Source organism: Pteronotus mesoamericanus, unplaced genomic scaffold (genome assembly GCF_021234165.1).
Source record: "Pteronotus mesoamericanus isolate MK-2021 breed Mesoamerican mustached bat unplaced genomic scaffold, CSHL_Meso_final scaffold_118, whole genome shotgun sequence".
NCBI lineage: Eukaryota > Metazoa > Chordata > Mammalia > Chiroptera > Mormoopidae > Pteronotus > Pteronotus mesoamericanus.
In genome coordinates, this window is record NW_026555301.1 from 3,591,284 (window position 1) to 3,604,945 (window position 13,662).

Sequence of the window (13,662 nt, forward strand, 5' to 3'; positions counted from 1 at the left end):
GGTGGCCAAGCACAAAATTTCTTATATTTTGGCTGACAGCCAGTTCGCACTCTGTAATGAGCCAGGCAATGTTCTGATACAGTCAAGCCTGCAGTAAGTGCTCCCTGATGCCTCCTGTAGTCCAAGCCCTGCACTAGGAGAAGGGTTCCAGAAATGAGCAGACACAACCCAGTCCATCCTGCAGCACAGGAACAAGGAGGGCACACACTGGGATAGGAGCCATGTGCTGCCACTTGACAAGAGGCTTGCACAGCACAAGATGAAGTCTTAGGAGAGAGATGTGGGGAGAGGACACTTATGTTTGTTAGGCACATGGCACTCACTGATGAAAAAGTTACTGCTAAGTGCATACACACATAAGACACATACTAACAACAGTCCTATCTGGCTGGTATTCTCATCTTATAGAAGAGGAAACTGTCCCAGAGAAGGTCATTAAATCAATATTAATTGAGTAGCTATGTGCCAGGTATTGCACTAGAAGCACTGCACATCAAAAAGCCAGATATATTCTCTGCTCTCCTTGTCTAAAGGAGGTTACAAGTCAATATCATCACAGTGTAAATGTAGTGCCAGGGAAAGAAGATATTAATAAAGGGAGCCAACAGGAATAAAATAGCCTAGACTTGGTGGTGAGGGTGTGTCAAGGGAGACCTCTCAGAAAAAGAAACTTGTAAGTTAAATCCTGAGCAAGGGAAGGACAGAACCTGCCTAGTGTTTACCAAGCTATTTTCCTTTTTCACCTGGGAATTCATCTGGACTACATTTATTAGACTCCCTTGCACTTAGCGAGGCCATTGACTGCTTTCTGGCCCATGGAATCTGGGCAGAAATTATATTGGCTACGTCCAGGCATTTGTTGGGCAATCTTCCACACTCTTTGGCCATATGCTGGCTTAATGGTGAAAACTTCAAAGGCCGGAGAAGGGCAGAGTCTCAAATTGGAAGGAATCTGGGTCCCCATAAAGTTGTGAAGCAGGGGTACATAAGTTGTATCCCATGCCCAACCTGCCAACTGGCATAGGTCTGTGGTGGGTTGACAAATTTTTTCATTAAACCACTAATACCTGGGTCTGTAGGTTGCACTGTTACCATAAAACAGTCAGTTGGAGCATGGGGGACTCTCTCCCATCAGTCAAGATGTGCGCAGGGGGAGGTTCCTACACTGAGTGCGGAAAGCTAGAAATATCAATGGATAGGGCCCCGAGCATGCCACAAGCTAGGAAGATAATTGAATAGAAAAAAAAGACCCCTACTCTGGTACTAGATTGGGGGTGGGATCAGGGGAAGGCAGGCACATGTGCCATCGAAGTCAAAATGACACAGGAGGAGGTGCTAGACCAAAGAGGCCTGTCAGTCTAGCCTGGGGAAAGAAGGGATTGGTTGGGGGGTGGACCTACCTGAAGCATGCAAAAGACTGGGAAGTTAATTGGTCATTTTGAGGGAGCCCCCAGTCCATCCCAAGCTCAAGCTAATATAATCTCAGGGTAACAAAGAAGCTTTCCTGCCCACCCGGTGAAGCACTTACCTGTGAGTTCATATGCTCTTTCTCTCAGGAGCATGTGAGCATATGGCCCTAGCAGCTACATGGCCCATTGCCATGTGGGCTTTACACACAGGCTTTAGGAGGGAACCTGAAATGAACAGCAGCCAGGAACAAGCTAAGCTACCTGGATGGGGACTAAGACTGCTTAGCAGCTGCCTGTGGGCTCCAAAGGACTATACTTTAAAATGGAGCAGGAACTCTGGACATTGGCTTTGTGTTGGCCTTGCTGAGGATACTGTTGGATTTCTCCATGACAGAAAGATAAGATGGTCTTTCAGACAGGATTCCACCATTCTCCCAGGCTGTGCAGCACCTGAATAAAACCTCTTTCCCTTTGCACAAGCACCTGCCTCACGAGTTTGGCTCTTGTGGTGGCTGGCAGCCAAATCTCCATTTTATTAGGTTACAGTAGCAGTTAATATGGCCTGTTATACCTAAGAGCTTACCAGTGGAGGGACTAGGATTAACCTGTGTCTTCATGTCTTCAGCTTTAATGACCCTCCCTCCAAAATGGCTCCAAGACTGGTCCTACCCAACCAGCAGCTTGGAGCAGGAGCCACATAGTGAGTCCAGCACTGTATCTAAAGGGTCAAGGAGATGGAAGCTCTAAAATTGTCTGAAAGCCAACCAGATTCAGACTCTATCCCTGGGGTCAGATGAGCAGCAAGAAATTGGACAGGACTAGAAGACGCTGAGGCTTCCATGCTATGGGCAGCCTCACCACACCCATGTGTCTCCATTTCCCCATCTTGCAAACCAGAAATGATAAAAATGTTTCTTCCATTTTTAAAAATCTAGTGGTAAAAGCAGTGGATTTTTTTTTAATCCTCACCTGAGGATATGTTTATTGACTTAGAGAGAGAAGATGAGAGAGAGAGAGACATCAATGTGAGAAACATTGATTGGTTGCCTCCTGTACACAATCTGGCCATGGATGGAACCCTGTGCCCTGACCAAACATCAAACCCTCAACCTTTTGGTGTAAGGGATGGCATTCCAACCAACTGAGCCACCCAGCCAAGGCTAGACTTCTTTTGAGGGAGACTTAATGAATAAGTAATTGGAGGCACTGTGTACCTTTGAAAGAACATTTCCCACTGTCTGGACTTTGTGATGAATTGGAGGTGTGATGAAGGAGAAGGAGGTGTCTGGGATTATCCCCCAGTTTCTACCTTTAGACAGTCATTCCTTCATTTACTCAGTCACCCAACCAATATTAATTGAGTACCTGCTCTGTGGCAGGTATGCTTCTTGCTGGGGTACAACAGTGAATGAGACAAACAAAGAAATAAAATGGTTGAGGGTGACTGGTAGAGGAAGGACACTCATCAAGGAAGAGACATTTGAGCTGACAAAGACATAATGAGAAGGGCTAGCCAGGCGCAGAACCAAGGGAAACTGAGGAAAGAATGTGCAGGAAAGAGTAAATGGTGGGAGGACCCCAGGCAGCAAAAAACTGGGCCAAATGGCACAGTGGCGAAATGGGGAAGAGAAACTGCATGAAAACCTTACTCTGAAAATGTCTTTCCAGGTATGGTTTTAGCCTGACAATGTGGTCTTCTAGACCATCAAAGGCAGAAGCTCTGGAGGGCCTATCAGAGGTTGTGATGTTGTAATTTATAAGAAGATTATATATATATTTTTTTTTCTTCATCCCTGTCTCTGGCACAGAGTTTCAAAAACCCTTGTAATTTCCTGTGAGGAAAGCAATAAAGATGTCTTGTGTCATGTTAATGAGACTTTTTGAAACTACCTATGTATGGGGGCTCTTTGCCAGAACTAACCATGTGGTTAAAGTGTTGGAACATTCAATCCCGCCCTTCCATCCTCCAGGAGGTAGAGAGGGGTTAAAGGTTGAATCTGTGGCCAATGATTTAATAAATAGTGCCTTTGTAATGAAACCTCCATAAAAACCCAAAAGGACATGGGTTTGCAGAGCTACAGGCTTGGTGAGCACATGGAGATTAGGGGAAGAGTGACATGCTTAGTGAAAGCATGAAAGCTTTGAACCCTTTCCCCATACCTGGCCCTATGCATCTCTTCCATCTGGTTGTATCTGAGTTATATCCTTTTATAGTAAACCTGCCATCTAGTAAGTAAAATGTTTCTCTGAATTCTGTGTGCCAGTCTAGCACCTCCATTCTATAGTCAGTGGGTCAGAAGCACAGCTGATAACCTGGACTTGTGATTGACATCTGAATTAGTAGAGGGGACTCATGTGGGAGACTGAACCCTTAACCGGTGAGATCTGATGCTATCTCCAAGTAGACACTGTCAGAATTGAGTTGAATCTTATGACACCCAGCTGTTATCAAAGAATTACTCGATGGTTTTAGAAAACCTATGCACAGGAATTGGTGTCAGAATTGTAAAGGCCAAGGCCAAGAGACTTTCCCAGAAAAAAAGGACCTCAACACAGCTGAGATTTATCTTTGATGTTTCGGACCCACTCCTCAAGGGGACTGCTCTGAAAGCATTTCAGCCACCAACCCTTTGTTATCTTGGGCCCCAGGGATTGTGGTCTTTGTGAAAAGGCATGTTCTAAGGTTTCTTTACTGTGTTATTTATAGTAAGAAAATATAAACAACTTAAGTGTCCTGAAAAAAAGACTTTATAGTTAGTTTGAAATTATATCAAAATAACAAGTTACCAAGAAACAGTAACTTGAAAGAAAGGGAGTGTGTGGCTATCTATGTGAAACAAAATTGGCCATGAGATGATCATTGTTAAAGTTGGGTAATAGGTTTGAAGGATTCATTATATTATTCTGCCTATTTTTTCTATTTTTGAAATGTACCATCATAAAAAATTTTAAATATATAAAGAGAAAGATTTTAGTATGTCCATATAGTAGAATATTATGCTGCTCCCAAAAAGAACAAAGAAAATTTGTATACTGCCTGGGAATGATATCCAAGATATATTGGTAACTGGAAAAAAAGTAAGATGCACATGTGTATGTATAGCATGTTTACATTTATGAAAAAGGCACTCCCCTTACATCTATATGCTTAAACAGCATAGAATATACAGAGAAGCATAACAGTGGACCTAGGAAGGCCCCAGGGGTCAGTGTTCTTACTTCCTCTCTTTATGCTCACTGCCTGATCTTTCCTGTCTCATGGCTTTAAGAACCATCAACTCTCAAGTGTGTATCTCTACCCAGACCTCTCCTAACTACAGGCTCATACATGCAACTTGGATGTCTAACAGACATCCCAAACTTAATGTCGTCACTCTACCCAACTTCCCCCATCACAGTTAATGGGTGCTACATTCTCCCAGTTCCTCAGGCAGGAAACTTGATTCAATCCATAAGTCCCCTCTTCCTTTTATATCCCACATTCAGCTCACCAACCAATCCCACTGCTTTCACCCTTAGAATGCAACCACATCTCACCACCTGCACTGTTAGCACTTGGTCTAAGCTATCTTCTCTTACCTGGATGACTACAACAATAAAATTCACTCTTTATGGTATATGGTTCTATGAGCTTTGGCAAATCCACAGAGTCATGTAAATACCATCATAATCAAGATATAAAACAGTTCCACAACCTTCCAAAAAACACTGTGATCAAACACTCTCACACATTTTAACCCTGGGAGCCACTGATCTATGTTCTCTATCCCTACAAGCTTTGCCTTCCCCAGAACATGATGTAAGTGGAAGCACACAGTGGATAGCCTTTTGAGTCCATCTTCTTTCACTTAGTGTAATGCATTTGAAATTCATCCACATTGCATGTAACCACAGTGCATGCTCCTTTTTACCACTGTTTAGTATTCTGCTGTATGGTTGGACCATCTTTGGTTTATGCCTTAACCTGCTGAAGGACATTTGGGTTGTTCCCAGTTTTTGGCCATCATAAATAAAGCTGCTCTAAATACTTATGTATTGGTTTCTGTGTGAACATGTCTTCATTTTACTTGGGTCAATACCTAGGCATAGAATTGCTGGGTCATATGATAAGTATATTTTAACTTTATAAGAAACTGCTAAATGGTTTTCTAGAATGGCTGTACCATTTTCCACTTCCTCTGCAATATATGAGCATTGTTTTGTTTTAATTTTAACCTTTCTAATAGGTGTGTAGCGGTAGCTCACTGATAATTTGATTTACTGAAGTAATTTCTCTACATTGGCTCTTGCTCTCCTACAGTTTATTCTCCATATAGAAACCAGAATGGTGCTTTTTACACATACATTATACCATGTTACTCTTCTCAAAACCCTTTGCTGTCTCCCTATATTGAGGCAGGATAGTAAGACGCTAAGAAAATTCCTGGGCAAGTGGAATGGGGAAGCTGAGACAGGATAATTAAACAAGGCCAAAAAATTTGAACAACTTATAACCAGTTAGTGAATCACAAGAGCTTATCTTCCCTAACTAAGAACACTTAAGAGCAAACAGTTTATACCTCTCCTATCTAACCAGAAAAGGTATTGCTTAAATCACCTTAGTCAGGGAGATAGAGAACAGAGACCAAATTAATGCTATTTGTGCCAGCTAAACCCAAGGATGGTTAAAGTCAGGGGAACAAATAACAAAGACCCAATTAGAGCCAGATAGACCCAAGATATAAGTTGAACAGTAAAGCAGACCAAAGAATAATCCCAAACTCCCTGTATTCTTATTTTGATGCATCAGCATATTAAAAAACACACCTGGAAAGCTGATGACTATTCTGCTGAAACCCTCTCCTAAGATTCTCACTGGTAGAAAAGATATAAAACCCTCAAACAAGACCAGAGGCAGGCTCCCTAGAGCATGTCCATGCCACTTCTCAGGCATGAACTTTTCACTTCCTCCTAATCACTAAGGTCCCCCACGAGACTTGCAACCAGGGGAGCAGCGGGCAATGGCACCTCGCCCCAGCTTAACCCCTGTTCCTGTCTCCAAGGTCCCCTTTTTCTCTGACTTCCCAATGAGGTGACAGAAACCCTGCCTGGGCTCACTTGTTTTCTATAATGTTTCTAAAGCACCAAAAGAGAGTACTGCCTAGGCTCTCTCCTGCTGCTGCTTCTATCCTAAGTCCTTCATTTTACTATCCCCAGCTTTAATAAACATACCCTCAAAATAACCTGGACTCTTACTGTGAAGTCCATCAAGTCAAGTCAAGAACCCACACACTTTAGGCCAGCCTGAGGTAGACCCACTCTAGTCTGGTCCCTGTTCGGTAACAATCTCACTCATAGTAAGAGCCAAAGTCCTCACTGCGGTCACGGCAGTCACACAGCCCTGCAGTCCTCAACCGCCATATTGTCTCTGAACTATCTCCTACTTTCTTCTTACTCCATCTGCACTGGTCTCCTTGCTATTACTCAAACCTATCGAGTATGAACCAACACAGCCTGAAACATTCTCTATCCCCCTTATCTGCTCTTTTTTTATTTGCATATACCAGCCTTTAACATACGTTATCACTTAGTCCCTTCTTATGTTCATTATTTACTGTCTCCCCTCCAGGTGTTTAAACTTCGGATACTGAAGTACCCTAAGTGCACTGTCAGTGTACTGTCTCATACAGTGCGTGTAGGTGGTGCTAAATAAATATCTCCATGACGGGAACCGGTAGGCTGGAGAGAAAGAGGAAGACATTTTACTTGAAACATTGGTATTTTTGAATTCAAAATAATGTCCTAAAGGCACCAGTGGGACTAAGAGCCCTTGGTTTTTAATCCCCAGTGAGAGAATCATAAATGCTTTTCTTCCTTTGCCTGTGGATAGATCTCGCACCTCAGTCTACACCATCACTCTCCTCTTGAAGCCAATCTGAAACTGCAATCCTGCAAATAGGCTGTGCTGACCCACCCTGCCCTACCCTTGTCCACTGGCTGCTCCCATTGTCTGGAACACCTTCTGGAAGGTTCTTTCATGTCATATCCTACACTAGTCACAATTTTTTTTAGGGTAAATGACAGAAATCCAACATAACACTGACTTAAACAAAAAAGAAAACATACTGGCCCATGGTACAGTTAAAAGCACAGACTCTAGCAGTAGACTGCTTATGCTTGACTCCTGCTTCCACTATCTGAAAACTATTGTCTTGAGCAAGTTACAAAAACCTTTTTGTGCCTCAGTTTCTTCATTTGTAGAGTAGAAGAACATCACAGTTCGTAACTCACAGGGTTGCAAGTATTAAGTGAACTAATCTTCGTATAACACTTAGAACAATGCCTGGTATATGGTAAGTGCCATATCAGTGTTTGTTAAATTAAATAAATAAACCTAACTAAACAGTCCAGGGGAAGAGACAGTTTCTGTCAGAGCCTCATCCAGGGCTCAGATGACAACACAATGGCACCAACTTTGTTTCCCTTCGTGTCTCCATTCCTCCTTCCTCGAGGTTGCTTTCATTCCCAGGCAGGCATTCTCATGGTGACAAGATAGCTGCCAGCACCTCCAAGTTTACAACGTCAGCAACTGTACATAATCCCCACATCAAGTCATTGTCTTTGATGAAGCTGTGTGCTCCCACACCAAGGAGAGAAATACAAGACAATGCTCTGCCTAGCCAGGTGTAATTCATAAGCTCACTCTAGGAGCCAGGAGGAAAGTGGGGGCACACCCTACAGAAACTAGGGTACCATTGCCAGCAAAGTCCAGGTCACATCACTCCCCTTCATTGTGTCTTTTGTCTATCCTGGCATCTATCACACTGGGTCGTTTGTTTTATACCAGGCTGGGGCTCTGGTGCTCTCCCATAGCCTAGTAGGCTGAGAATCCCTAACACATATTTGATTGCCTGGGGACTAGCACATGCAAATGCTCCATAACTCTTTCTTAAGTGAACTCACCCCCAAACGTCTAGCCCACAACACCTCCTCTGCAGCAGACGCCTGGGTCCCCTAGTCCTACAGGCTGTGCATGGTCCCTGAGAAATGATTGACAGGAAAGAGTCTGCAGAACTGTGATTATTTGGGATTTGTTCTTAAGTGATGCTCGTTCCTTTCTATTTCTTTAATGTCATTTTGTATTCACGTAGTTCAAAGTCCTTTAAAATAGCTAGTAATTAATTCAACTTCATTAAAGCCAATTAATCCAGGATTAATTATAAATTTGCCCAGAGGTAGGTATTATACTTTGCTCTTTGATTTGAGTTTTGGCTTTAAAGATTCTTTTAGGAGTAAAATGGAAATTTCTGTATTCTCTGAGGATATGTACCTTGCCAATGATTGTTAACCATGTACCTTCCAACATATGTCCTATACTAACCTCGGATAAGACTGTCACCCAGGCCACGAGCCATGTTTCATGGCATTCCCAGCACTAAGCAAATCTACTGATGCCACCTTAGCCACAGGATGAGGAAGATGATGTCCTGTCAAGAACTGGTCCCATGCAGGTTCAAACCATGGCCCTACCTCATGGTGACTGTGTGACTCACCATTTCTTCCATCTGCATGTGGATATAATCATATTTTACAAGATCATTATGGTCTATAATGGTCAGTATCCATTCCCTCTTCTTCTGTAAGGCTCCTCAATTCTCCTTGGTGGCATCTCACTTCTTTTCCTGTAAGTCACTTTGGATGTTGACCCCACTCTAGCTCCAGGGGTGAGCCTGAGGCTCAGATCCATTCCACAAGCCTTAGCAATTGGTTTGGTAGTCAGCATGTGACCCAAGTTAGCACAATCAGAGAAAACCTGGAATTTTTTCCAGGACAAACAATAGAAAGTGTGCCCTCTGATACTGGACCTGATAAATCAGTTGGGGCTGTGGTGGGACCCCAGAAAGGGAGTCTGGCCATGTCAGATTAATGGCCCTTCAAAGATGTCCATGTCCTGGAACATGTGAGTATGTAGCCCTACATTATAAAAGGGAATTTGCATGTGTGATTTAGCAAAGGATCTTAAAGTAGGGAGATCATCCTGGACAATTCTGTAGGCAAGACATAATCACAAGTGTCCTTATAAGAGGTAGACAAGAGGGTCAGAACCAGAGAAATGGCATCATAAGAAAGACTCTACCACCCATTACTCTCTTTGAAGATGAAAGGTCATAAACCCAGGAATGTGGGCAACCTGTTGAACCTAAAAGAGGAAACACAATGGATTCTCCCCTAGAGCCTTCTTCTGGAGTTCCTAGGAGTGCCCTGTTGCTGTTTAAAAGGCATGACAAAATTAACATCTAAGGCCAGGACACATACACAGAAGGCAAATATTAAGGGAGGAAGTTCATGTCTTTATACTCCAAAGCTCTAATACCATTTCCTGTGCCCCTCCCAGTGCTAGAGCCCCTTGTAAAGGATCTCATTTAATTCTCTTTATAATCCTGTCAGCTGTTGTTACTGGTGTTTAATAGCAGAAGGATATGGACCTACAGAGGTAATTGCTCAGAAAAGGTCAGATTTTAATCCATGTCATCTGTGCAGCAATAGGAGCCTTCCATGCTGCCTGAGCAAGGGGCCCATTCATTCCCTGCCAGCTGATCCTTGTTTTATGTTGGGTGTCCTTAATCCCAATGCATGAACCATCCTTACAATTTAGGCACTATCCAGGTACCACCTATGACTTACTTTTTTTTTAATTGACCTGCTTTTTGACTCAGAGAAAAATATTTTCTTAATATGTTGAAAAACATTATCACTTGACATAAGTAGCCAGAAACCACAATAACCTCAATTTCAGAGTCTTTAATGAAAAAGATTAACAAGTGTTAGGGGTTAAAGTCATACTCCACTCCCTAATAGTTCATGAAAGAGGAGTAAAAAGACAATAATGTTCTAAATGGATCAATGTTATTCAATTTTTTGTCTTTGTACCAAGTCTAAGATGCCAGCAAAATCATCTCAGTCCCCAGAAATCAGCCTAGAGTTGATATAACAGGAATGTCAGTTTGGTTGGCAATAATTAGAGAGGTGGATAATCAGAGCTGGTGAGGATGTGAGAACACAAGGTCACTGATTAAGCCAGTTAGCTTTAAAAAGTGACTCCTTCAATAGAGGTCTTTCTTTGGCTTATTTGATTCTGATTTGTTTGCATCTTGAGGACCACGGTTCTGAAGTGCACTCCAGACATTGGGAATTATCTTGTTTATAATAACCATAGTAGTCTCCCTGGTGTGCTGTATTCTTTCAAAAGTTTTAAATACATGTTTGCAGCCACTAACCACCAAAAAGTTGATCTTAAGTCTAGAACATAAGAAAAGGAACAAAGACAATGACCAACTTAAGAAATGTGACCCCAATGTCCTGACCTGTGAATACCAGAGATTCAGCAAAATGTCACCATGACCTGTGAATACCACATAGAGATTCAGCAAAAAACTGTGAGAACTGTGAACTGGTAGCTGGGAGTAATGCTAGTATCTTAAATTTTGATCACCTCTCACAGGCTGAGAGTCTGACTGAAAGGCAGATGGGTTAGGGGAATTATGAAAAACAAGACTTAACAAGCATAAGTGACTTATGCTAAGCCCCAAGTCACCAGGCACTTAACTTTTTAAAAATTTTAAATTAATTAATTTAGAGACTTTCAGCCAAGATGAAGATGTAGGTAGATACACTGCCTCCTCGCACAACCAAACGAAGAACAACAACAGATTTAAAAACAAAAAATAACCAGAACTGCCAGAATATCGAACTGTATGGAAATCCAACAATCAAGGAGCTAAAGAAGAAAGATCCATCCAGACCGGTAGGAGGGGCAGAGAGGATGAGCGGCAAGGTGGTGGCTGGCGGACCAGTGGTCCCATATTTGCATGTAGATAAACCTGGAGGAACAGCTGGGGAGCAAGACAGATCGCATAATACAGGGCTCCACAGTGGGGAAAAGAAAGCCTCAAAACCTCTGGCTGTAAAAAAACTGTGGGGGTTGTGGAAGCGGGAGAAATTCCCCGACTCACAGGAGAGTTCATACGAGAGACCTTGGGGTCCTAGAACGTACACAAACCCACCCACCCACCCAGGCATCAGCACTAGATGGGCCCAATTTGCTTGTGGGTAGCAGGGGAAGTGACTGAAAGTCAGCCAAGAGTAGAGCAAGCGGCATTGTTTCCTCTTGGACTCCTCTCCCACATACAGCGTCACAATACAGGGACCTGGGTCACCCTGCCCTGGTGAATGCCTAAGGCTCCGACCCTTCCAACATAACATGCACACTGAGACAGAAATATGGCCCAAATTAAAGAACAGATCAAAACTCCAAAAATAAAACTAAGCGATAAAGAGATAGCCAACCTATCAGATGCACAGTTCAAAACACTGGTAATCTGGATGCTCACAGAATTGGTTGAGTATGGTCACAAAATGGAGGAAAAAGCAAAGGCTCTGCAAAGTGAAATAAAGAAAAATATACAGGGAACCAACAGTAAAGGGAAGTAAACGGGGACTCAAATCAATGATGTGGAGCAGAAGAGATAAACATTCAACTAGAATATAGTGAAGAAATAAGAATTCAAAAAAATGAGGAGAGACTTAGGACCCTCTGGGACAACTTTAAACATTCCAACATCCAAATCATAGGGGTGCCAGAAAAAGAGGAACAGCAAGAAACTGAAAATGTACTATTTGAAAACATAATGGAGAACTTCCCCAATCTGGCCAAGGAAATAGACTTCCAGGAAATCCAGGAAGCTCATAGAGTCCCAAAGAAGTTGGACCCAAGGAAGCACACACCAAGGCACATCATAATTAAGTTATCCAAGATTAAAGAGAAGGAGAGAATCCTAAAAGCAGCAAGAGAAAGGAGACAGTTACCTACAAAGGAGTTCCCATAATACTATCAGCTGATTTCTCAAAAGAAACCTTGCAGGCAAGAAGGGGCTGGTAAGAAGTATTCAACATCATGAAAGACAAGGACCTACATTAAAGATTACTCTATCCAGCAAAGCTATCATTTACAGTGGAAGGGCAGATAAAGTGCTCCTCAAATAAAATAGAGTTCATCATCACCAAGCCCTTATTATATGAAATATTAAAGGGACTTATCTAAGAAAAGGAAGAACACCACAAACTATGAATAGTAAAATAACAACAAACTCACAACTATCAACAACTGAACATAAACATCCCCCCCCCAAAAAACAAACAAACTAAGCAAACAACTAGAACAGGAACAGAATCGCAGAAATGGAGATCAGAGAGGAGGGAGGGAGGGGAGAATGGGGGAAACGGTACAGGGAATAAGAAGCATAAATGGTAGGTACAAAATAGACAGGGGAAGGTTAAGAATAGTATAGGAAATGGAGAAGCCAAAGAACTTATATGTATGTCCCATGGACATGAACTAAGGAGGGGTGGGGAACGCTATTGGGAGGAGGGGGTGCAGGGCAGAGGGAATAAAAGGGAGGAAAAAAATGCGACAACTGTAATAGCATAATCAATAAAATATATATTTAAAAATAAAAATAAATAAATGGCATAAAAGAAAAAAGAAAGAAAATTAGAGTGATGAGAGCCAGAGAAAGTTGGTTGGGTTCTGGGTAGGCAAAATAACTCATGTCTGCTACTGTGGGCCTCACCTACCCTTTAGTCACCTTACATATCTCAGACACTGGCCAACCATATAGACTTCTTTCTAAATAAAGGGCATTGTATGGTTCTGCAACCAGGTCCAGCTTCTTTGCACACCAGATCTGGGGTCTGGGACTTTTGTCACTCAATCGATCAATTTGTTACACTGGACGAATTCCATCCTCTTTTTGGGTCCCTGTTTCCTTACCTGTAAAATGAGAATGCTAAGCCAAATCAGTGATTTTTGAATTGTTCTTGAGCTGTAAAATAATGGAACAGCTTTACCCTAGCCAGTGTAGCTCAGTAGGTTCAAGTGTCATCCTGTAAAGGTCACAGGCTCAATGCCTAGTCAGGGCACATACCTAGGTTGCAGGTGCTATCCTTGGTTGGTGTGATGCTTCTCTCTCGCATCCTTTCCTCTCCATCTAAAATCAATTAAAAAATGTTTTCCAGTGAAGATTGAAAAAAAGAAAAAGAACAGCTTTGGTAGAAGGGGAGGCAGAGACATGGCTCTGGAGTCCTATATTGTCAGCCTTCCCCTTCCCCACTCATACTAGCCATGAACAAATTCTACAGCTCCAGGGAATGGGGTTTGAAAACCACTAGACCAAGTGCTCCCAGAGATTCCTCCAAGCTCCAAAATCTATCTTCC

General features: G+C 42.5%; 1 protein-coding gene across 1 annotated transcript in view; it reads right to left on the reverse strand.

Moving 5' to 3' along the window:
* EEFSEC (eukaryotic elongation factor, selenocysteine-tRNA specific) overlaps positions 1-13,427 on the reverse strand; it is a 328,850-nt gene extending 315,423 nt beyond the window's left edge. Inside the window, exon 1 of the mRNA XM_054587485.1 lies at positions 13,373-13,427. Within this exon, the coding sequence (XP_054443460.1) occupies positions 13,373-13,421 (49 nt within the window). The 5' untranslated portion in view covers positions 13,422-13,427. The remainder of the gene's footprint in view (positions 1-13,372) is intronic.
* Positions 13,428-13,662: the final 235 nt, after the last annotated feature.